This window comes from Rhopalosiphum maidis, chromosome 1 (genome assembly GCF_003676215.2).
Source record: "Rhopalosiphum maidis isolate BTI-1 chromosome 1, ASM367621v3, whole genome shotgun sequence".
NCBI classification, from domain to species: domain Eukaryota; kingdom Metazoa; phylum Arthropoda; class Insecta; order Hemiptera; family Aphididae; genus Rhopalosiphum; species Rhopalosiphum maidis.
In genome coordinates, this window is record NC_040877.1 from 15,424,007 (window position 1) to 15,450,251 (window position 26,245).

Sequence of the window (26,245 nt, forward strand, 5' to 3'; positions counted from 1 at the left end):
TTAGCAGCACAGACTACGACGGCCAAACACGATTATCTCTGATCGATCGTACGTCGTGCTCGATGGTCTTACGGTACATTATGTTGTGTACGCATTGATGTGTTGTTTCTAACACAAAATATAACGAACGGACGATTAATTAATTATAATCAATAGATAGGTATATTATAATAAATTATATCGTATCCGCCCGGAAATGACTTCGTCATCCGTCAATGTACAGACCGCAGGGATGTCGGACGCTGCGGCGGCAGCAGCAGCGATAGACGACGGGTCCGGGGCCGCGTCCTGTAATCGCAATCCGCTGCTGTGTTTCCTGTGCGAGGACTACTACGACGATCCTTGTATCCTGATATGTTTTCACACGTTTTGTGCCAAATGCATCCGGACAAAAAACCAGGATGGAAAAATCAACTGTCCCTTGTGCGGGTGAGTATCGTCTGCAGTAAATAAATATTATAAATTATAATATGGTTAAATTGGTAGGTAATAAGTAATAACTAATAGCTAAAAGAACTAGGCAATAGCTAATATATATTAGGTTTATATAAATTGGCGGTTGGCTAAGATCCCACTAGTCTTCATAAAAATTATAAAGTTTTAAACTTTATCAACACTTTATGACATAAATATTATATTAGTACTTAGTAGGTAAATTGATATTATAGAACTAAACTATAGATTACTTATACATGGATTATATATCTAATAAATTATAATAAATTAATAATATAATATATGACATAATATGTAACTAGTGACAACACCTAAAAATATTTTCTACGTACTTACATGTTAATTAATAGGTATAATATTATATATATCATGTATAATAATATGAAAAATTCCCCCTCTCCAAAAAAAATAAATAAAAATCCTAAATCTGTCGCTGGTAGTATTATATTTTTTCAATTAGGTAATAAGAAGTAGGTAATTATTAACGAATATTTTATATTGCATACCGAATTATAATTATCGAGCTCGTATCTATTTACGAATTATTTAGTATAATAGACTATTTATTCCTTAGTATTTAAAGTAGAATAACTCCTAAAGTTTTCGTTCAAATTTAAATTACAATACGTCAACATTTTCAGAAAAATTACTTGATTCACATCAAGCTTTAAAACATGTATATTTTTGATTGAAAAACCAAAATGTATCGCCACAGGATACTCCTTAAAAGTTGTGAAAAATCTAAGTACTCGAAAATATCACCTTTAATTACATTTAAAAAATTCAAAAATCAGAATTTAAATGTATCCATAACTTAAGCATAAAAATGGGGGTGAGTATGCTTAAAAAATCACTTTGTATATATTATATATATGCCAATGTGTGACTTTATAATCTATAAAAAACCAAGATTTTATTTATTAGTTTTTATTTTTTAAAAGTGTATACCTATGCAATAATTACTAATAATACCCCTACTCTTATTATACCCTGTCATCTGTCGTATATTTTTGGCATTTTTTGTATAACAATAAGAAATAACTCTTTTCCTCTTTTATAATCAAAAATTTATGTTTCATAGTATTTACAATACTATAACTATAAACTAGTATAACATAGAATTATTTAGATTTTAATCTCATCATTATTGCTTGATTACAATTTTACATATATTCTCATTTATCGGCAAACCCGTAGTCACGTACCGGTATCGCTAGGATTATACTCTATTCCTAATTAGAAAATATTCAATCTGTTAATTTATCTGGGCGAGAACGAATAGGATCGTTAGACAACTAAGAGCTAAGAAACAGCATCAATATAGCTGTCAGATGTACAAAAGTTAATACTAGGAATTACTCTGAATAATTTTATTTATATGAAGTGTCAACTGTGGTCTAAAATATTTGAATCTAAAAAGTTAATGGTTAAATTTGAAATGCCTATTTTTCCAATATATCATCGGTCATTGTTTGAATAAAAAATACATACGAACACACGGAGTTTAAGATAGGCAATCACAATACACATAATTACCGTAATGGTATAGTTGAACGACAGTACTTTTTTTTTACAATTGTATTTACAAAAAAATTATCACTTTTGAAATTATTTTTCTTCTTCTATATAGTTTTTGGCTCTCAAAATATTATTTAATATTGTTATTTTATACTATGGCATATTTTTTCATCCATAGACAGTTAAGACTTTATGTTCGGTTTAACCAGTTCTGCGTCTTTTGTAACTTAAGCATGACTAGCCTAAGATAGTCACCTTTTTCTAACTCCATTTACTATACCTAAAGAATTTTTGATAAAGCTCCTAATTCTTCATGTTATTTTTTATTTAAACTAAAATAGCAACCGTTACTAAACTATTAGTAAAATGTTTAGAGAATTTATTAAAGTCAACAAGTTCTTACAGTGGCGCTGAGTTCGCGACTTTTTTTGTGTGACGAAATCTAAAATGTTTGTCTATTTGACTTCTAACTTTTATGTTTCACGCTATCGAGCATCAATTATAATATAACACCTTATTTAACTTTATTAACTTCTAGAATTCACTTATACCCACCCCATTTAAGAAGTGAAGCGATTGCTTCACATGACATATGAATTCAGCACTATTGAGTTGTTACTATCAAGTAACATACATGAGAAAACAGTAGAAACTTTATTACCTATTGTATATTTATCTTCAACATTGAAGGTGATTTCTGATAGAAAATTAATTTTAGTTATACTTTAAGAAGTTCAAAAGTTGGAAATTCCTAATACTTTCCAAAATAAATGTGTTTTTATGCTTAACTAATTTTTGACAAAATCAATTTTTTTATTTTTTTGTAATGTAACACGAATAACTAAATTTTTAGGTTACTATTTTTGATACAATATAGTATAATTTTCAAAATATTCTTTCAAGTCGCTCATTAATAGATAGTTACAATTTTCGCTCAGTGAAAAAGACACATAATATGCACATTACAGTGAATTACCCAATAACGAGATACACTCAAGTAACAGTACCTAAATTTTTATTACTATAGCATCTTTGAGAAATAATTTGTTTTGCGGAACCCCCCTTTTTTTAAAATTATTTAAAATAATATAAAATATTTTTTTTAATAATCACATACATCTAATATACTATTCTTTATTTTTGTCTTATGATTAACAATAATAAACAAATATTAATAATTTATAATTTATTTAATAACTAATTTTTTGGTTTAGCGTTATAACTTATAGGTACAAAATAGAGCATCTATTTCAATTTTTATATCATTTTTAATAGATAAATTGTGTATATTTCTAAGTCTTTCTATAACATACTGCCCATATGCTTGATCTGCGTCTGTTGGGTGTAGTTGCTTGTACGGTGTCTTAATATTGGACTGTGATTTGGTAGGCTGAATATTTTTTTGTTTCTTGGTATGATCAATACTTTTAAAATTTTCTAAAAGTAATTCTTGACTTATCACTTTATTTTCAAATTTATTATATATCTAAAAAAAATCACATCAAAAATTAATTTCTATACTTAAACTTATTCAAGTTGTAAAAATGGCATAGGTAATTTATAGTGAAATGTTACATATTTTCATTCAGTATTTATGAAATACATTTTTGATAGTAATTTACAGAAAAAATAAATTATTTGCTGTAATTTTGAATATTTGTAAAAAAGAAAAAAACATGCAAATTCAGTAAGCAAAAATAACAAGGGCATATTTTTAGTTTTAAGTGCAAAGCGCATAACTACAAGTCGGTACGCATAATATTAAATATATCCTTAATCATTTAGGTTAGTATTGGTAATAATTAGGGTTAGGATTTTTATGCAATAAAAATTGTAAAATATGCAAACAATTTTTTTATTAAATATTAGTTAATATTATTACATGCTATTATTAAATTATGTTTATTTAAATTTTCAAATGTGAATGGTCAGTGATTAAATCAAAAATTTGTATTGGCTGAAACTCCTTTCCATACCACACAACGTTGTTGGAGCATATTTAAATGACGTGATTTGTCCCGGATTTAAAGTAATTATAACATATTTTTCTTCCGTTTCATATTTACCGTTTATAATGTTACATATTTTTAGAAATGTTTTGAATCTCTTATGCTTCTTTAGTATTAAGTCTATTTTAGTTTAGATAGGTAGTATATTTACGATAATTCAACAAATAAACCAATAATTATAGACGTTCATTAAATATATACCATTTAAAATTAACAAGATTCTCAAAAATTTATATATATGCTATTATATGCATTGTGTTCAAAATATATAAAAAAAAAAATTGTACTATTTAATCAAAAATAAACCAAATCGTGGACATAACTGACAACCAATCAATTTGAACTTAAGGAAAAAAACATGTAAATGCATAGAAATCCTAGCCCTAGTAATAGTAGGTAGTTGTATATAAAATATTTAATTATTTTGTTATTCTAAAAGTTATTAAACAAACAATTTTAGGAAATATAAACAGATATTCGTGATTTAGAGATATCGCTAAATTCTATAAATTACCATTTATAAACATAATACTGTCACAAATGATCTATAGTTATAAATTATAACTTATAATATATACTCTAATACTAATCATTTGCAAAGCTGTTTTCAGAACAAATTTTAAATTATTTAAAGTGTTAAAGCTTTTTTTTTACAGCCATTAATTTGGGGTTATTAAAACCCATTTAAGAATTTTAAATGCTGGATGGTGCTTGACCACAGCACTATTCAGCAGTGAGTATGTCGAAGTTCCATATAATATACTGTAATTATCTGAGCTGCAATGCTAAATTATTAATATAATATTATATTAATAAAAATAGCTGATATTAAATTTATGAGTTTGTGTAATATGAGAAAATTACGGGGGAGAGTTTGAACTCCCTTCCCTCCAAGTATAACCTTGATCATTTGAATGCTTAAAATAAAGAAGTACTAGAATATATATAAAAATTTTAAATGTTTTAGTATCATTACTATATTTTTCTGGGTCAGATCATCAGAACTCATTGATACATTTACATTATTCAAGGCTCCATGATCTGTTAAAATAATTTCCTCAGTAGAATTTAAATCTGCCATACTCATGGCATTGTCATCATCATCATCATCAATCATGTATACCTAAAATTGTTAATAGAATAAAATAGCTGTTTAAAATATAAATAAATTCAAGTACTTACATTTTGTTGTATGTTAGGATTGGTATTAGTAGATGAAATTGCTGAATGTGATTTGCCTTCATAACAATTTTTGAACAGTTTATTGTTTTCTAAAACGGTACTGCTCACTGGCAATTTTTTTTTTTTAATATTTGTGCAACCTATTGAAATATAAAATCAGCTATTAAAATAAATAATGTCAATCTTGTAAAATAGATACCTAGTTGATAAATTAAGGTTATTTGTTTATGAATTAGTTATAATTATTATACATTAATTTTTTTATAAATAAAAATATTTTAGTTAAATATCTAATTATAAATTAAATAATAATATAATTTGCTAAATACCAAACTATATTATTATAGTGGATGCATAAAAGATAAATTTAAATACATAATTTATACTTTATAATGTATAGATATATATTTAATTCTTAATATTTATTATTTACCTTTATTCAAAGAAATTTCTTCTAAGTTGCTATTATCAGTTTTAGTTGAAGACAAACATTTATTATTTAAAGCTTCTTTGTATTTAATAAAATTTGCATTTGTAGTAGATGTTGTTTGTAAATGTTCATATTTAAAATTATGTTTCATAATTAAAGAAGGATTTTTTGGTGTAAAATATTTTAAAATGACATGTTCACTAGAAATCTCATGCAATTTATATTCATAATTACTCATGCAGAAAGAAATTTTACACGCATTACATTGAACCGGAAAAAAATCTTTTTCGCAGGATTGTTGATCACTGTAATAGTCTATAAAGTCAGACCCAGAATGATTGCTTATGTATTTATAATTATCTTTTAAAACTTTAGATAAGAAAGGCAAGTCAGTAATTTTTGTTTTATGTTTTTTTTTCAAATGATTGTTAATTTGAATTTTGGAACCATAAATGTATAAATTGCAAATAGTACAAAAATATGAATAGAAATCATCACCTGCATGACAACTTGTGAGATGTTTAGGTGAAATGACATGAAGCTTATAGTTAAAAAACAAATTTGTATAAAAATTACATACTTTACAATCATAAGCTGTAATCAACATTTCGTGTATTTCTGGTGCCAAATTACCTTTATTTAAACATAAACTTATATGTTTGACTATTCCCTGAATACTCCAGTTAACATTAACATTACAAAAATTACATTTTGCCATTGATTCTGAAGTTATCTGAAATCTATCCAATATAATTAATGGTAATTTTAATGATTTTATTTGTGTACGAGAATCATGTGTAGTTTTTGTTATTGTGTCTTGCTTTTGTAGTTTTAAACTATTTACTTCAATAGCTTTCTTTATTGAATAAATACATTTAAATGTTAAATGTTCTACACTTGCTTCATGAAAATTTAATTGTTTTTTATTACATAAAAATGTGGCGTTACAATATTTACAATCATACAATGTTTGATTTTTATGATATTCCGCAGAAATATGAATTGGTTTTTCTGAAACGATATTACATTGGGCACAAAAATAAATGTGCATTGAATGACTATTCAAACAACTCATTAATTCAGACATTAATATTGATATACCAGATAAATTATTTTGGCCACCATGCACATTCTTTTGGTGTTGTTGTATAAGCTTTTCTGGGCCATAGAATAATGTTTTACAAGCTTTACAGAAATATGAACACACTTTATTTAAAATGTGGCATTTGTCTATGTGCTCTTTTGACATAATGTGCATTTTCCATTTTTTAAAATGTTTAGAATTATAATTGCAAACAAAACATAAGAATTGAATACTTTTCATTTGATCTGGTCTTTTAGTTTCCCATTGATTGATAGTTTTTAATAATGGTAACATTATATTGCTATGTTCATGAGTTAGATTTATAGTATCACACAAATAACAATTTTTCAAATCTTTAAAATGTTCAATACTGTTTGTACAAATTTGTTTTACTTTAGATCTATTCATTTTAGATGTCTTTAATTAATTCTGCAAATAAAAAAATAATTCATAATTACTAGTTAATTAAAATTAAGTACTCCTAATTACCCATATCATTATATATTAACTATAATGGCAGATACCTTTAATAAAAAATTACCTATTTATTTAAACTTAAAAACTAAAAATAAAATCATAAAAATGCTAAATGCTAAATTATTATATTTATACTATTTACAATTTAGGTAAATGATTCCAATGAACTATGGCAATTAAATAGGTTACAAAAGGGTGCCTGCAGAAATATAAACCAGGAGGGCAATGTCAAAGGTATAAATACTTAAGCAATTCAAATAGATAATAAAACAGTTAATATTTAATATTAACTATAATAACAAGGGAGCTATGCCCCTCCCTTGCAGGCACCCTTGAGCCCTTGAAGTTGCAATAGTTATTAATTATACAAATCATTATCTACTAAATTTCTTTTACTGAAGTACTAATACAAAAACATAACTAAATCTACAAATTATGACACTCTCAACTCTGGTAAAACATAAATACATAATAAGTTTATCAAAAAAAATTCTACTAAATTAGATTAAAATAACAGTTATAAACTATTATTAACCTAAATATGTTTAGGTTTTATTAACATTTACTACCTATAAAGACATATTATACTCATATGCATAGGAGTGCGCAGGAGTGTATGCAGGATATGCATCTGCATACCCTAAAGCTCTTTAAGGGGCAAAAATTGACTTCGGAAAAAAATCTTTTTTTGTGCAAAAAAACCAGTGGTCTTCTACATACCCTAAAATAGAGGCCTGCGCACCCCTATGCTCATATGTTATGAAAATAATTATTTTGAATGAATCAAAAATAATGTATAGATAAGTAAAGTTATATTTTTATAAAATAGCTTCTATTTAATCATTTGTAGGTAACTATATTTTATACAATGTTAATGAAATATAGTAATTTTAATTTTTTTTCAAATTTATAGAACAGTTAAATAAAAGCCACCAAAAACCTAGATTCTGGATAAATAATAAATAATATGTTTTATTAAACATAAACTTTGAAATATGTAAAACAAATTTTTGTATTTAAATATTAGGATACTGGATGTTCCAAGTAGGATTTATATTAACATGCTATTTATTGAACTATATCTGAATAAATATCTATTATAATACATTTAACACCTTATTGATTTATTATAACATGTATGTGTAAGTATTGATAAAGAGTATAATTTTTTTTTTTTAAGAAAATAAAAATGTAACAATAATAGATACATTAAAAATAATATAAGATTTTTATTTCATTAAGGCTAGCACTCAGAGAATGAGCTACTATGTTGACATTTTGACAGATATATCTAGGGGTTTTAAGTATCTTAACATAACATGACAACAATACGTATAAATGATTGAAAGCAAATAAGGGCAAATTTTAATTTTTCAGTATTATAGGTACCTAATCTGTTTATACCAATGCTATTTATCAATTTCTGTGAATGCATATTATATAATAAATTTTAATTTTATATTGCATAATACTACTGCATTAGGTAGATATAATGTATTATGAAAATATGAAATAGACATGTTAGGACTGTTCCTGAAATTTTAGTATGGAGCTATGGTATAAAAAAACAAAATATGTATAGGAACTTAACTTTTTTTAGAACAGTCGATGCAACCTTACTTTAATATTTAGAATATTGAGCTCATAAAAATAGAAGCATAATTAGATACAAAACTTCAGAGTTAACTTATATATAAAAAAAATAAAAAAGCCTATTTACTTAGACCACTAGGATAGTAAAATATCAATTCAAATTTAAAAATAACAGCAGGATTTAAAGAGTTAAATGCTTAATTAATGATACCTATTTCTTTTATCATTTTTAGGAACTGAAAGCAATTTTTTATTGATTTAATTTGGTAATGCTTATGATTATCTTGGTAATTAAAAATAACATATTGGTGAAAATAATCTAAATTAATATGAATTTTATTTAAGCTTCAAATATTTAAAATAGACGGAGTAGGTATATCTGGTGGAAATTTGGACATTAGACAGTATACAGTATACACTGTACACTTGTTATTTCCAATATATATATTCATTCAAATTTTAATTATATAGTATAATCAGTACCTATATATGTAATAGAAAAAATGTGTATGTTCACTATGGGTTGATAGAAAAATATGCTGTCCTAAACTCCTTCTAAAATATTGTTGTAAAAAAAAAAAATAATATTAATAAATAATAATAGTTGGTAGGTACTTACAATAGTCACGTTAAGTGGAATATGAGCTATTGAAAACTTGACGAATGGTTGAACTTCCGAACAATATAATGATATACTATAAAGTAATCGCGATTTGAAAAATATTAATACTACAATTTAAGATATACCTTAGTAGTATACCATAGTATATCTTAAATCGTGATTAATAGCCATTAGCCATTACAATGCTACATACTCCGAAGACAGCGATATCGTTATTCACAGATAAAAACGTTGGCCAAATACAAATCACGTACTACCTACAAATTGGCATAGATATCGCATATACTTGGGTCCTCTTACGGAGTAAGTCGATATCAAAATATAGTGGTTGAATAGTTAATAACTATAAGAATAACTAGGTACTATGGAATTTTGATCGAACAATCAATACCATCAACAGGACGATAGACGACCAAAATAATTAATAACCATTATATTAGTAAATACTAAATACTGTTTAATGTTTATTAATAGAAATAAGAAATAACCTTTTATTATTATTATAGTTATGTATAAGCATTCAAATTAAAAACATTCATGATCGATACTTCGCATTAGGTAATTCAGCAAATGAATGATATAATATAAAACATAGGTACATTAATTTTTATATGATATTAAGATAATACCCGGCACCCGTATCCTGTATGTGGTTTCCATTCCGTTTTTCGTATACAATATACATTAGGTATATTTCAGTTATTAAATTCCAAATTTTCCGTGCAGAATATTATTCCATTATTAGTCTTATTATTTTTATTCTATAATCAAATTTAGACCTATTTATTTTTATTAGCGATTAGGCCCTTTCAGTATTTATTATTATTTATATTACCAGTTAAGGTCTCCGCTTAGATTTGTGGCCGTCAAATATAGAACATTGTTTAATTAGCATCGGTTGTTTACATAGTTTTAAGTTTTTGACATATTTATTATTAATATGTACCTACACAGAATTGAAACCTATCTATTTCAAGTCACAAAGGGCAAGACTGGCAAGAGAGCGCAGCATACGAATTGCGTCCCGATAATATATTTTATAACTATATTAATTGCGTCCGATATAAATACATTATTTCCATTCCATTTAATACAGACTTAGGAGTTAGAAATGTCAATAGCAACAATATAACATTACATATTTAATTGCTAAAGGTAGGTTAAAAATATATGCAGGATTAGGTCATTGTCTTATTATAATGTTATTTTATTATTTATGGATTGGTAAAAATTTGAATGATACAGTTTAGTTCACGTCATTAATAATATTTTTTATAAATTCTGAATTCAGTGACGCAATTATTATAGTCGTATTGATCAGCCGGGACGCATTACGCAACTAGTATGTCACTAACCGTAATTTTTATATCGGGGAGATGGGGACGCAATTCATATAGGACGTAGCCCATTCGGCTCCCGTTTTAAAAAAGGTAAATTCCTAAACGGCTTCCGTCAAAAAAGGTTTTACGAACAGGTAATTAACCAAACAGCTCCGGTTTTTTACAACACAAATTCTTTTCCACTTCATATAGACTTAGGATTGTCTCAAAAGAGGTGTGGTTAAAAATGAAAACTAAGTAAATTATAAAAAAAACGTATAAAAATTATATAAAAAAGCATATTATATTGATTTAAATTAAGAATAAGTTAAACAAATGTAAAACGTGTATATATATAAATATTTTAAAAAAATCAAAAATTTTAATTATTGGTAAATTTTTTGGCACAATTTTTTTATAAACTCAATGTATATTATTTTATTTAATGAAAACTCGTTGATTATTTGCGCAATGAGCTCCTGTTTTTTTTTTCATAAAATTCGTTTACTTATACCAGACACTTAGAAAAGCTCAAATTAGTATACCGATATTACCGTTAGCAGTTTGGGAATTTTCCTGTTAGTAAATTTTTTTTTGGACGGGAGCCGTTTGGGATGCACCGAATTCGTATACAGCCCAAAATAGTAGTGGAACTTAATTTTATAAGAAGCGAGACGTGTTTCATAATACAGTAGAACCTCGATTATCCGAACCCCTGTTATACGAACCTTCTATTATACGAACGTTCTTATCAGAATGTTTGTGAGCCTTGGCTGCAAAAAATCGCATACAGCTCATTAGTCATTATCAAATAAAAATCGATAATTTTGTCAAAAAAATATAATAAACATTATAAGTTCCTATGTATGTAATGTATATAATCCTAATAACATAATAATAATACTAATAATAAGAACCGTGCCGTTAATATTTGGCGCCCAGGGAAAAATTAAAAATATTCGCTTCCTATTTTATTTATCATTATGCATTTCAATTTTTTTGATGCCCCTTTAAACTATGCTCCCTAGGTCCCCCTACGGCACGGCTCTGCTAATAATAAATATGTATGTACATAATACAAAATATTTAACTGTTAAAAAATTTTAGATTCTGAACGGAGTGATGAATGTATTGATTTTACAATTATATGTATTTTCTTATTTTTATTTTTGTGTTGGTCATCACGTTTTGGAGTAAAAACAGTGCTTTGATTTTTGATTTCATCCCCTCTTTGAAAAGGAAATTGAATCTAATTGGTACTTTGGGGGGTAAAAGTTAAAAAATTTCCAGTAGTTTTCAAAAACATCAGGAAAAACCCTGAAAAAGTTTTTGATAACTCTTGCTGTAACTACAAAACGAATGATTGTAAATACTTGAAATTTTCACCAAATGTTTATATTAGCATTATATATTTTAGATTAAATTTTCAAATTATTTGGAATTTTTTTAAACTATTTATAGACCATTAAAATTTTCGATTTTTCTAAATTTTTTTTTTTAAATACCGATAAAAAAATTTGGCTTTCCAAAAAATCTTTAAAATTTAATACAAGGTTTATTGTAAGTTGTACTTAATACTTATCGTAATAAAAAAAAAAAAAAATCAAAAATCGTTAATTACAATTTTGTTGATAAGCATTTAAAGTTCAAATATTTACAAAATATGTCAAAATCAAGAAAATTTGCAAGGAATTTTGAAGTTGAAAATTCGTAACATTTTTTTAATTTATACCTACCTAAGGTATATAAAAATCCCAATACAAGGTTCTCCATTACTCTTTATTCAAATAACTGTAGAAAAAACTTCAGTCAATATAGAAAAATTTTATGATCGTATGAAATTTATTTTTTTACGAAATCGAGTAAAATAACGATGTATTACAATTTAAATATAGGTAATAAATTATTACTAATATTACAATATATCCTAACAATTATCCTAGACTGACAAATTATCTTCGTTAAGAATCGTTTTTCGTATACAATAACACCTGTCATTACATTCAAATTTAACACATCCATTATAGTGACCTACTCTCCATCTCTACTATATAGGCATACAGCAGAGCGATATCCACTTTTTAATATGTTATATTTATGCTAATAAAGTAATTAGTCAAACATAATATGAATTGATATTTTTTTGATAACAAATTTATTTATTTTGATAAGTATAACATTAATTTTAACAATATAATAAAAAATTATACAAAACAAGTATATTATGTTCAAAACGAATTAATTTTATTTGTGATCAAATTGTTCAAGAAGTAAATAGTAGTTTAAGTTTTTCACTGTTAGGCGACGAAACTTCCGATATTGCTGGTAATATTGAACAACTTACAATTGGTGTTCGTTATATTGATAGTTCAAAAACTATGAAGAGAAGAATTCATAGGATTTAGTGCACTACAAACATTAGATGCAGTTGGTATAGCTACTTCTATTTTGACTTCTGTTTAAAAATACGGTTTGGATATGAATAAACTTGTTAGCTTGAGTTTTGACGGGTGTTCAGTAATGGCTGGAGAAGAAAATGGAGTTCAGAAAATAATTTGTGATAAATATTTTAAAGCAACATTTTTTCACTGTGCTTCGCATAGACTTAATTTGGTTGTAAATGATTTGAATGCAGTGACAGAAATACAAAATACTGTAGCAGTAATTAAAGAGGTTATTCATTTTTTTGTGAAAGTGTACTTTGTCAAAAATTGGTTACAAATATACCACTTTTGTGTGATATTCGTTGGTCTGCGAATTATAAATCTATTCGCATTTTTGCAGAAAACTTTATTAATATAAAGTCAGTTTTAGAAAAACTATCTCATAATAATGACTCAGATTTTAAAGTTAACACCACTACTCGCACAAAAGCACACTAACTATCATGTACGACATCAACATCACAATCTATTATATCTTTAAATATTATATCCAAATACTCAGCTTAATTAAAACCAGTTACAAATTAACTGTAGGTAAAATCTATTAATTTATACTCGATCCAAAATCATATTCAAGATTTATTAACTATATTTAATAATAATAGAAAACAATCAGATATCGTTTTTAATGATATTTTTAATAACTCTGTATTTATGGCAGAAAAAATTGGCACAGAAATTAAAATTCCACGTATTACATCCAAACAAAAAAATAGATAAAATTACGTAATCAATTCTGCTGAACACTATTACAGACTCTCTATTTTTAATCTGTACTTAGATTCACTAATATCATCTCTTTCACGACGATTTTCAAATACAAATAAAATAGCATTCTCAATAAGTCTACTGCATCCTATAAATATTAAAAAGTACACCATTAATGATTTCAAAGAAAAAATTAAGCTGATTAGTGATCATTATGAAATTGAAAATATGATAGAGGAATCTCATATTTGGTATCAGTATTGGATTGATAAAAATTTGATTGACTCCCAGTGTGATGAAATTTCGTTTGTTGATTTATTGGCTCATTGCGAATATTATCCTGTAATTTTTCAAATACTTAATATTTTTATATCACTGCCTCCGACAACGTGCACAATAGAAAGATCGTTCAGTACATTAAGACAAGTAAAAATGTGGTTTCGCTCGACTACAAAAGAAGATCGTTTAAATAGGTTGTGTATGATGAGCCTTCATCGTGAAAGAGTTAACGCAAACAAGGATACTTTTATTCAGGATGTCATTAATATGTTTGGAATAAAACGAAGAAATTTGCAGTTCTTATTTACTGATACTGAATAATATACTTAATTATATTATTTAATTTCTATTTTTTTATATACTTATTAAAATTATTATTTATTTATTTATTTATTCGTATGGCAATTATTATTAACAACCAAATGTTATAAAATAACATTAAATCTTTATTATCTTACATTCAAAATTTTTTTAATTTGGACCCCCCTCCTAAAATGTTACATATGGGTGCCCATGATTATATATACCTAAATAAAATATATATTGATACGCCCTACACGTTGAAGTTATTATTAAGTATGGTGGGGAGAGGGTGGCGAGGCACAGCATCACAATATCACATACGTCATTGTCATCAGCTTCCGGGTCTCTTCTTTGTTTTGCCTGCAACCTTCTTGATTTCATTTTATCTTTTAATTTTAAAAGATTTTTCCGGGCGCGGGCTTGCTGAGCCTCCGTTTAAACCGTTAGCACCGTTGGTTTGCATGGTGCGAGTACTTGTACCGGCGACTCCCCAGGCGAAATGCTGGTAGTCGCCGCCGGTACTTTCTCCTCCACGCAAACGTCGTAAACCAACGGTGTCGGTTCGGTCGGAGGCGTAGCGTCTTCTTCTACGATCTTCTTTATGTCTGCAAATGGCAGTTAGTATAATGCAATTTTATTTATTAAAATAGAATGCTGTGACAGAAAAAATTATCATAGCTGCTGTTTGTTGTGTTAAGCTTCTAAAATACGCGCGCGCGTTCATTGCGTAATTTTTTCTTTGTGTATACTATCGATCGACACCCGTTCATATACAGTTAACAGCTAAAATTATTATAAATAAGATACTTACGTGTTAGTCGGTCCAGGTAATTTACCACGTAAGGTTTTAAAAAGTACATTAATGTAAGCGTGTTTTATTTATTGTCAAAAATAAATATACTTGAATATTTCACCAATGCAAATATTCCACTAAATGTTTTTCGCAGACTATAATTATATCACATTATTATTTTACCATGGAACTTAAAAGTATGTAATAATAGAATAATATGGGGTGATTTCTTGGGTGAAAAATAGAACATAAAAATATTAGAAATATAAATCAAATATGTCCGTAAACATAATCTGAATACTAATAAAATTAGTATGCATATGTTGTAGGCATATATTCAAATCAAGCATTTTACTAAACTATTCACCTAGGTCCTAGACATTTAGATTTTAGTTGTATGTATATTTAAAGTCAGTTGAATAATAAAAAAAAATGAAACATTTTGTATTATTTTAACAATTGAACTACATTTTCTTAGTAATTATTTATTACTAATCTATAAAAAATAATCTGGATACATGGATTCAAATCAAATTTTGTCACTATTGTAAAAAAGAAAATTACGTCATTATAGCAAATGTCGTATCGTCGTAAGCGTATTCATAACGAGAAAAGAAGAAAGATCAGGGCGAATCTTCCTTTAATAAAAATTTAAATAATAATTTAAAACCGAATTGTGGGGTAGATCGAAAACACGTCTACACTATTATCTATACATGGATAAGAGAATACACAAAATGTACCTCAACGAGTTTTGAACCTACCACCATACAAATTTAACACATCCATTATAGTGACCAACTCTCTATCTCAACTATACAACAGAGCGATACCCCCTCCCAAAGTACCAACTAGATGAGTTTTCCTTTTTAAAGAGGGGCTGAAGTCAAAAATCAAAGCGCTATTACTACTCCAGAACGTGATGATGACAGACACAAAAATAAAAATAAAAATTTAAAAAAAAACACACATTGTTAAATCATTAAAATCAATACATCATTCATCACTCCGTTCAGAATCTAAACGTATAGTTTATAAACATTTATGCTATATCTATACACTTAATTACCTAGAGTACGAAATATGTATAACATAATCATATATTTGTCATTTGACATGTACAGTAAAAAGAGTATAATACAGAAATATAGTATAATTTATGAGGTACATAGTTAGTAAATACTATTGTATGAACCAAACTGCAAACTGCTGAAATCTCTTTACTTATTAAATTATAACTAATTAATAATTATGACGATACATGATTGATATGTATAATAAAAATAAAAATGATTAATTGTTTTTTTAATTTATTATTCATTTTTCAAATTAGAACACAAACGACATTGAAAGAAAGTGTACAGTTACCACCTCCCGACTATTTGATGTGCAAATTGATCGATATGGTGAACGTCGAGAACCCTCCTTGTTCCAACTGCGATAAACGCGATCCGTCCTCAATGTATTTCTGCTCTACTTGTGGTAAGCCTGTGTGTTTTACAACAAACAACCCTCACCTCATTCACTCAACATCCTTGGATGGGTGTTTACACTGTCTTTTTACCTACTTAAAAAAATGTATTGTCGGCTTTATAGGTCAAGCTTTATGCAAGCCCTGCCGAGAAAACACTCACCGAGCAAAAATGTTTTCGTCACACGACATAGTGCAAATGTCCAAGCGCTTGGCGGACAAAACAGAAATAGTAAGCTACATATGCACAAACATTTTTACTATATACTAGAGTACCATTAAGCTCGGATTAAGTTCTTCAGAACAGCGGTTTTCGACCGGTGGTCGGTAATCGAAGGATTGTAAATTGTGATATATTTTTATAATAATTAAAAAATATATAAATAGTTGAAAACTTGTAATGTATTTCATTCAATTTTATAAAGCAAATAGATACATTGAACACAGTAATAATAATTTAAATTATTCTATCTTAACACATATTACATAATATTAGTAAACATTTTATTTTTTTGAAATTGGCCATAAAAAATAAATAATGACTAAAATGGGTTAGTGTAAGTCCAATAAAATTGAAGACCTCTTTCATTAGAGCTCCGTGGCCTGTCATATAGTTAATATTTGATATCTGTTATAAAAGCGTAATTAGGGCCAAACAACTGCCCTACCTAAAAATAGGTAGGTAAGACAGCAGGAGCTATCAATCATTCAAATAGGTAAATATTTAGAACAATTTAAACAGGATAAATAATAATAACACAAAAATAAAACCGAGACACTATAAGTATTGCGATTTGGAAATAACTACTCATTCCATATTTGTTATATTATTATTTAATACCCTGCAGAGGCATTTAAACCTTTAAAGGTTAAGAAAGGGGTTCACTACTTAATAATTACTTTTTTATCTGGTCTACAATAAAGACAGAAGTCTGGGGAAATTGTATACAACTTAGTCCACATATACCCATTAATATAGCAAGCGGCAGAGACAGAGATTAAACAAAATAACAATATTTTTATAAAAAGATAGCGTACAACTTAGTAGGTACACTATAATTTATAATAAACGCACCTGTATTGGTTGACATTTAATATGTATATTTATTTTTATTAAAGATGCAAATTATGTTAATGGTACTAAAACTTTTTTAAACTGATATTTTAATTAAGATGAGGGACCAGTTAGATACGCCTTTGATTATACCTCTGCCTCAATCCGAGCTTATATAGCCATATAGGTAGTATAATAATAAACAAATAACAAGTATAAAATAATATATTTTTATAGACAGAAATATTTAAATATTTCTATAGACGTTATAGTCTGCAGTTATATTATACGTTCATTGAACGCATGTAAATATACCTAATAACATTGATTATAGAATAAATTAAAAAATAAAATAAGAATAGATTATTATAGATAGTCTATTCTATAATAAATGCTAATAATAAGTAGGTTAACTAGTATAAAATTGATATTGTTTTTAAAAAAACTGTTTATATTATAAACGTTTCCGTAGTGTCCAAAGCACGACGAAAAGATCAGCTATTTTTCGAGTACTCAGAAACATGTGATCTGTACCAGTTGCGTACGCGAAAAGCCTCCCGAGAGTCGCAAGGCATGCGTAGACATAGACGTAGCTTATAATCAAAACTTGAAAAAATTAGATAGAGCACTTTTAGTAAGTGGTTTTCGGTCCTATCGCGATCAAACGTGTTTGTTAATTTTTAAATTTTTTTAGTCGGTGTACGACATGCAGAGTACAATTCGCGAAGGTGTAGTGGCTTGTCACACACTCCTAGAAGAGCTGCGACAAAACACAGATACGGAAAAACTAACTATACATAATTTTGTGCAAACGCTCCACGATGCTATCAACAAAATACAAACTGATATGCACTTGGAAGTTCAACGGTAATACTTAATTGAATTTTATACATTGTTTTCATTCTATTATTATTGATCTGGACATGATTTGTAGATCGTTAGAGTTAATAAGTAGATAATAATATTAATATTTTTACTATTTCACCACATTGTATATTAGGTAAAAGCATTGAGTACTAATATACTATATATACTCAATAGTAATAGATGTGCCTTGTGCAAGTATTTATCGTTTATTTAAAATTTTTAAAATGAGTTAATCAACGTTTTTGATTTAGGTAATTCTATTATAAAATAGGCAAGGGCGTCCGTAGACGAAATTTCAGGGGGGATAGCCAAAGCCGTATCCAAGGGGTCCGCCCCCCCCCTCGAAATAGTAACTATATTAACTAATTAAACACAAATTGTAATTTTATTTTATTTTTCCAAATTCATTAATAACTTTTTCAGATAAATTAAGTTCTTTATTTTTTTTTTCTACGTAAACTTAACATACATAATCCGGTTAAACGGTTCTCTCACTTTGTTGAACGTAACCAGGTTTTAATACGACGTAATTTGCTGAATGTTCTTTCTATACTACAAGTTGTTGGTGGAATAGTCATATAAATAATAATACTTCTCTTCAAAGTTGGATAAAATTCACAATCTTTAAAAAAAAGAAATATTTTCCTACCGACTATATATTACTTATATCAAATATCAATACACCTTAGTACCAATAATGATTTTTGGGATTTTAGAATATTTAATTTGGATATAATTATTTTAACTAGCAGGAAAGCTAGAGGGGAGTTGTTCCCTCCCTGACCCCCTAGCGGGTGCCCTTGAAAATAGGTTATATAATTATAGATCCTTCGTTATTCATATGAGTTTAAGTGTTTAAATATATAGAACCTATTGGTTTATAAAGTGCGTTAAGTAATGAACTCATTTTTTCTGTTTTTTTTAAATTTGATTTTTTGTTATTCAACCTCGTTCATGAAGCCATGAATAAACGATTAATACTGTTTATACCTAATTAACCTAAGTATCTTCATTGTTTCTTTTATATACATTATTATTTCTATTGTGTTTTCATATTTTGTGATTTAACTAGGTAATAGGTAGTAAAAGTTTATTTTTTCAAACCAGTTTATATTTCTTACATTTCAGATTCTGAGTGGAGCAATAAATGTACATATATAATTATTGATTTTACTGCAATGTTTTTTATGAATATGTGTGTTTACTATGGGATGACCAGACTAATAAACGTCCCGTTTAAAACGGGATTGTCGGGATTGTCCCTTTTTTAATCATTTTGATCAATTCAATGTCAAGCTGTCCCAACAAACTTCGAACGGAATGCTTATTATCCCGTTTTTAGATGTTATTACATTGTATTTTTAAAAGAAATCGATCTATGAAAGTATGAAACAAATCAAAAACTGTTTTATAATTAAAGTTATAAATTATAGATAACAGTTAAACAGTTTTCGTAAAACAAGAATTAAGGGCCGATGCTCATGAACAATTAAATTAGCGATAGTGTTTAATAATAAAAAGAACATTTTCCTAATTGTTTAAAAAAACTGTAGTAGTTTTAAAATGCAATATTGTGTTGATTAATGATAATAAAAAAATATATTTTCCTAAACATTTGAATACTTTTATTATTTAGGTTAAGTTAGTTAACTCAAAAAGGGTAAAGTAATAATAATATTTTTTTTTTTTGGTCCCCTCTCCCTAGGGTGTAACAACTATCCGATTATTTTATTTTATAAAAATGGTCACCCTAGTTTACTATATACAAGATTAATAGTTGAAAAATACATTGATCTCCAACTTTTAGAGTGGTTTTTGCTAGAAAACCGTATCTAGTTGCATTTCTAAGAGGTCAAAAAATTATAGAAAAACGGGATTTATTTTATGCAAAATCCGTTTTTGACAAATTTTTTCAATTTTTTTTTCTTATTGACTACTTGAAAATGTATTACAAGATAGCTATTAAATATTTCACATTGAAACCAAACAATCTAGAAAAATGTATTAAAAATAATTTTTTTTTGTATATAATTAAAGTTTAAATTTGGATAGAAATATATAGAATAAAAATGTTATTTATTTTGTTATATTTCTAAAACATTATTTGCAGGGAGTGGGGACTTAGTACTGTTAGTTGTTACGCATATTATTAATTAATTATAGCCTTGTGCCTGAATTCAATTTTAACTCCTCCATTATATACACTTCTTAACACCTGCCAACTGTAAAGCAGCATTATACCTACTTGCTCACCTTTTTAAAAAAAAAAAATTATTATTTTTCATTTATTCTAATGTAGGATGTAGGTGTAATGATCTAATTTTTAGCTAACATTTTGAAAGACTATTTGAACTCTCTTATATTTTTGATCTTGAGTAAAATAATCACTAATCACAGCAAAAATAAGTTATTAGTTTATTATAATATACTCGTATTATTCATTGACCACAAGTATCAATAATATAAGAAATTGAGAACAAATAAATAATTTAATGTTATGATATAATTATTTTTACTTTAGCTACCTATCTATAATTTACATGATATACCTGATGTAGTTATGATTCTCATTTGAAGCATAAATCTTAGAATGTTGTAATTTTAATAGCAGATAGCACTAATATTTATAATTTGTCATTTAATAAATTGCCACACACGGTCAAGTGTTGTATAAATTCATCACGCTGTAGCCTGTACACATAAATTATATTTTTCTTATACTATTACAATATTTTATTTTATTTTTATTTTTATTTGCAGACAATATGAAATAAAAGAAAGAGCTTTTCGTAATCAGCTTTTGACTTTAAGTGCAGTGCTTCCAATTTTGCAACACCATATTCTTCTATGTAGAAACTTTGTATCAACTTCAAATAAGTATCATTTTCTTGAAATTGTGTCTTTAATGCTCGACCGATTAAACACTATTGTGAAAATTCCACAGCCCACAAAGTAATCTATATACATGCTCACTACTCATAAACTTATCATACAATTCTATTGCAATTATAAATGAGTTATATTTATTTACAGGCCTTTATTGACTAGTACAATAAAAACAAATTACCGTTCTGAGTTTGCTCAGTGTTTGGAACCATGGTTTGGTAAATCAGATGTAATGGACTCTGGTATATATGAATCATCGAAATATATAAACAGCTTAGCAGCTAAGTCTAAAGAAAACTTAAACTTATCTCATTCTACATTACCGAGTAAAAGACAACATTCTGCTTTAAAAGCTAAAGCTTTAGAAGGTGAAGGCACTTTTTCTAATCATTGTCGAAGTTTTGATTCTCAGATCAAGGTAAATCTATTAAGAATACATAGGTATATATGATATATGTATTAATATTCTATAATATTCATTGTTTAATAATAATTAATATAGTTAATGTTATTAAATTAATATTATAAATAATATTTTTTTAGGAACTTGGTACTCAATTGAGTTGTGTGAAAGACCGATTAAATGAGTTGCAGAGAGAAGTAAGAGCTCTCCAAGGTACTAAATCTCCTGCTGTGCCTCCTTTGATTTTACGACATCAAAATATTATTAGGGATTGTCTTCGATTAAATGACACTCTTGATAAAAATCGAATAGAACTAGAAAGATTAAGATCAGTGTTCCAAACCATTTGGCAAGAGCAATTGTATAGAATTCATGTTGAACAAGATATATTCCAGTCACAAGTATGTTTTAATGATTTAAAGTATTTGATTTCTTGATTAATATTGTTTATATAAATTACTTGTATAATTCTTTAGATGACTGATATTACAAATTTGCAAAGTGAAGTAAAACAATTAGCAACATTAGCACAACAATTAGATCCTTATGTCAAGCGATTGACGTCAAAGCCAAATAATAATGAAATGGCAGATTTAAAGAGTTTATTGGATCGACTGAGTTCTCTTCAGCAAACTCAAAGGTTAGGTATCTTGTAAATGCAACATAATAAATAAAATATAGTTGAAATCTAATGAAATAAGAAAAAATTATTGTTATATTAAACATCAATAAATTTTATTCATTTTATAAGACACAAAAAAAACAGTTTACCATTTTATTTTGTAGATTTCCAATGGGATGCCACAAAATGGAATCTCATTGTATGAGTAGTTCTTCACCTTTATCGGACACAATATATGCCAAAGAAAATAGACCAGAAACTCCAGTTAGAGAAAAAGATCAACAAATGTTATATTTTCATAAGACGCAATCAACTAAAAGTGTATTATCTCATATAGTAGACAAAGTCTGTGTACGGGACAAAACTTTTCAAGAATTTAGAGAAAGAAGCAAGTCTGAGGGCCGTATAAAAGATTGTCCTATTAGATCAAAACCAAAAAATGGTAAAATATTAAACAATAAATATATATATATATATTATTATTTATTATATATTTATGACATACTCTCTTAATATTTATTTTATAGTTGTTGGCGAAGAGTGCGTAAAAAATACAAGAGCCTGTTCTTTATACCAAATGATAGACATTCGTGATATGCAACATCTGGCCGCTCAATCAACTTCAAATATACATGAGAGGGTATATTATTATAATATAATGTACAATTTAAGATGCTGAATATCTTTTAAAAACTAATTATATTTATTTAATCTTTTTTTCTAGGATTTAAATGCTGAAATGATGTGTGATAAGTTAAGAGAATATTTAAAAGATCATTTGAAAAAAAAACTAAATGTCGAGATCATCGATGACGATAAAGGTAATTTAAAAAATGTATTGCTGTGATATATGTGTTTTCCCTTTTGCTATAAATAAGTTGGTAATATTGTATTTAGTACTTAATACTTGTATTATTTATAGTGTACAATGTAAAAGATATCTATCATCATCATGGCATCATGTTTGTCTTGAAAATAAATTTATTTACTTTTTAGTATATTTACAAAAGCTGTTAAACGTAGCCTTCCATTGTTCAAAATTTAAATTAAAAATAAATGATTGTGTGAATAAGCGTGTAAGCGTAGTAAAACAATAAAACATAATAATAATTTTTTTTTTAACAAATAAAATTTAACTTTTTAAATTTTAATAGTAATTTAAAATATTATAATATTATATTTTTATTATTTAAACTTTTATTTATTATATGTTTATACTGATATCCTGTTAAACAATTAATACAAAATACAACTATTAATGAAATAGTAAATATAAGTGACTTTATTATTTACTATTAAAATTAATTATTGTCAAATTGTTTATAATGTGTAGGATACCAAAAACAAGAACATAAAAAACCGTTTGAATACGTTGAAGGAATGATTGGAGAAGTTGAAACTATTAGTTGTGAAGGAGCAAAAGTTTGTCGTAAACAAGGAGGAAGAATTCATAAGAAACCCATGCCACCACCTGCTCAAGATCCTATGCCTATGCCAGTAGCTGCGCCGAGAAAATATAAGAGATATCCACATTCGGACACTGAAGATGGTGCTATGTATCAAGAATCTATGTCATTGCGGTTAGAAAATATTAATAATATTATATAGAATTATTTAAAATTAAAAATTAAATTACTTACTAATTGTTAATAATACATTTAAATCATTTAATACATAAAAAATAGAGGTATAAAAAGGTATTTAAAAAGGTACCTAGTTAAGTAAAGAAAATAAAAAATAATATATTTATTACAATTTCATACTTCAGTATTCATTGAATTGTTACATATATGACAGCTATAAAGTTACAATAAAATTAAATTTGAATGAGTTAAAAATGCAATTAAAATTTTCTGAATTTGTTTTATAGGCATATTACTTCTCCCGAGGGTGATAAATGTACTCGTACAACAAATTCAGTCCGTTGTCGATCTAAAAAAACAGGACCTGTTCGGAAGCAAAGATCTTGGGAAACGTTTCCAACTCGAAAGAAATCAATTACTCCGGAACCAAGTAAATTTTGTCGCGATCCAGAATCTTTTCGTAGTCAATTTGATCTCAATACTTTTCAAGACGGTTTACGAAAAGCCGATAGTTTTGAAGGTCATGAAGAAGCTGTAAGTTCACTTGTAAGAGAATTTCATAAAGTACGTTCTTTAGATAAGAAATCAAAAAAGGCGGAACAATAAAAATAGTTTATACTATTAATATATTCATATAAAAAAATAATTATATTTAAAGTAATTTGGGTTAATATTTTTATTATATGATTTAAGTAAATACAAGGTTTTTAAAGTTTATGAACTTATAATTATAAAATAAGTATCTTTTATTAAACACTATTTATTTAATGTTCACCCAGTTAATTATGTGTTGATTAGGTAATAATATTTATATATTTTTATTTTAGAAAACATGTCTGGTCCTAGTTCGATAAATAGATATGTTTTTAATGTTCTTTTAATTTTTATAGTCTATTATAACAGTTTTATTTCAAATTATAATTAATTTGTTTTTAAGACGTGTATCTCATATTTATTTAATTGGCATTTAAAAATTGTTTTCATTAAGGGGCCGCTACACTAACAATTGTTTCCTTTGTCTATTTCCTACATAATATAAGAACAAAGATATTACGTATTTCCACGATTACAACTCTCTGATTCAGTTTAGGGCAAAGGTATTTATTATACATTTTATAAAAAAGAATATTTCCTATGCATTAGCCAGCTAGATTTTTAATATTTACATTTTTTATAAATATAAGCATGTTTTAATTTAAAATAATGTTGATTATTTTTAACCATTAATACCTTATTCAAAAATGTAAATATTAAACAATTTTATGGCATAATAACGTATTATACATTATATATAAGTTTCTAGCACCTTATAAATTTGATTTCCATTGAGTACCTACCATGTCCTTTGTCCATGTGACCATGTAGTATAGTATACTATATTAGGGAGTAGGTATTATAGTTACTATACAATACCCATGTTTGACATGTTTTTAAGTATTTTAGATTATGGATTTTATAGTAGATCCATATATTTTAAAGTACCTTCCAATTTCTATTTTATGTAAATATGTAATAATGATAACATCTCCACGATAAATTAAAACTTTTTCATATTAATTATTAATTAATATGTTTGATACCCTTATGGCTTATTCCATTTAAACAGTTTGCCTTGGTATGATGTGTTTATAATTGTTTAATAGTTAAAAGTTAATTAGAAAAATAGCTCTTCTTTTTTTATTTTATTTTAGGCTTATTTCAATAACTTCACAATCCATAAAAAAAATTATACTTTGTATTGATGATTTATAAATCTTAATAAGTTTAATGTGTATAATATCTGATTGCAATGGTTCTAGAATTTTTACTCTGTGAAACTATATTTATTTTATTATGAACCACAACCGCGTAGAATATACTTATATAGTTATATATATGAGTTATAATGTTAGTACCTACAGAAAAAATAATAATGTAAAAGCTAAGTATTCAATTATATCATTAAGAGGACATTACTTACTAATTCGATTTATTTGTTTTACAAACATGACTAAATTTACTTTATGCACTTCCAATAAAGTTTTGTTGTTTTTATATTAGAGTAAATTAACATCACTTGTGTTGTCTTGTTGATTTTTACATTTTTTAAAGCATAAATATACACATATAATAATAAAAAAAACATAGTTGTAATCTTCGCTT

The 26,245-nt window shown here is 26.6% G+C and overlaps 2 protein-coding genes across 2 annotated transcripts; one reads left to right on the forward strand and one right to left on the reverse strand.

Annotated features, from left to right (window-relative positions):
* The first annotated feature begins 196 nt into the window (after positions 1–196).
* Positions 197–25,315, forward strand: LOC113548873 (RING finger protein 207-like). The gene is made up of 14 exons (XM_026949960.1): positions 197–429; positions 16,551–16,699; positions 16,814–16,920; positions 18,215–18,376; positions 18,437–18,609; positions 21,370–21,561; positions 21,643–21,913; positions 22,039–22,299; positions 22,375–22,538; positions 22,685–22,962; positions 23,048–23,160; positions 23,245–23,341; positions 23,854–24,100; positions 24,391–25,315. The coding sequence occupies exons 1-14, from the start codon at positions 197–199 to the stop codon at positions 24,707–24,709; spliced, it is 2,766 nt and encodes a 921-aa protein (XP_026805761.1). The 3' UTR covers positions 24,710–25,315.
* On the reverse strand, positions 3,189–9,655 carry LOC113548874. The gene is made up of 5 exons (XM_026949961.1): positions 9,369–9,655; positions 5,599–7,108; positions 5,166–5,305; positions 4,960–5,106; positions 3,189–3,460 (listed from the first exon to the last, which is right to left on the reverse strand). The coding sequence occupies exons 2-5, from the start codon at positions 7,085–7,087 to the stop codon at positions 3,191–3,193; spliced, it is 2,046 nt and encodes a 681-aa protein (XP_026805762.1). The 5' UTR covers positions 7,088–7,108; positions 9,369–9,655; the 3' UTR covers positions 3,189–3,190.
* Positions 25,316–26,245: the final 930 nt, after the last annotated feature.

Coding starts and splice junctions, on each gene's coding strand:
- LOC113548873 (XM_026949960.1), top strand. CDS start 197: ATGACTTCGTCATCCGTCAATGTACAGACCGCAGGGATGTCGGACGCT. Junction 22,300..22,374: donor AAGATATATTCCAGTCACAA/GTATGTTTTAAT, acceptor ATAATTCTTTAG/ATGACTGATATTACAAATTT. Junction 22,539..22,684: donor TCTCTTCAGCAAACTCAAAG/GTTAGGTATCTT, acceptor TTTATTTTGTAG/ATTTCCAATGGGATGCCACA.
- LOC113548874 (XM_026949961.1), bottom strand. CDS start 7,087: ATGAATAGATCTAAAGTAAAACAAATTTGTACAAACAGTATTGAACAT. Junction 5,107..5,165: donor ATCCTAACATACAACAAAAT/GTAAGTACTTGA, acceptor TAACAATTTTAG/GTATACATGATTGATGATGA. Junction 3,461..4,959: donor ATCTGACCCAGAAAAATATA/GTAATGATACTA, acceptor GATTTTTTTTAG/ATATATAATAAATTTGAAAA.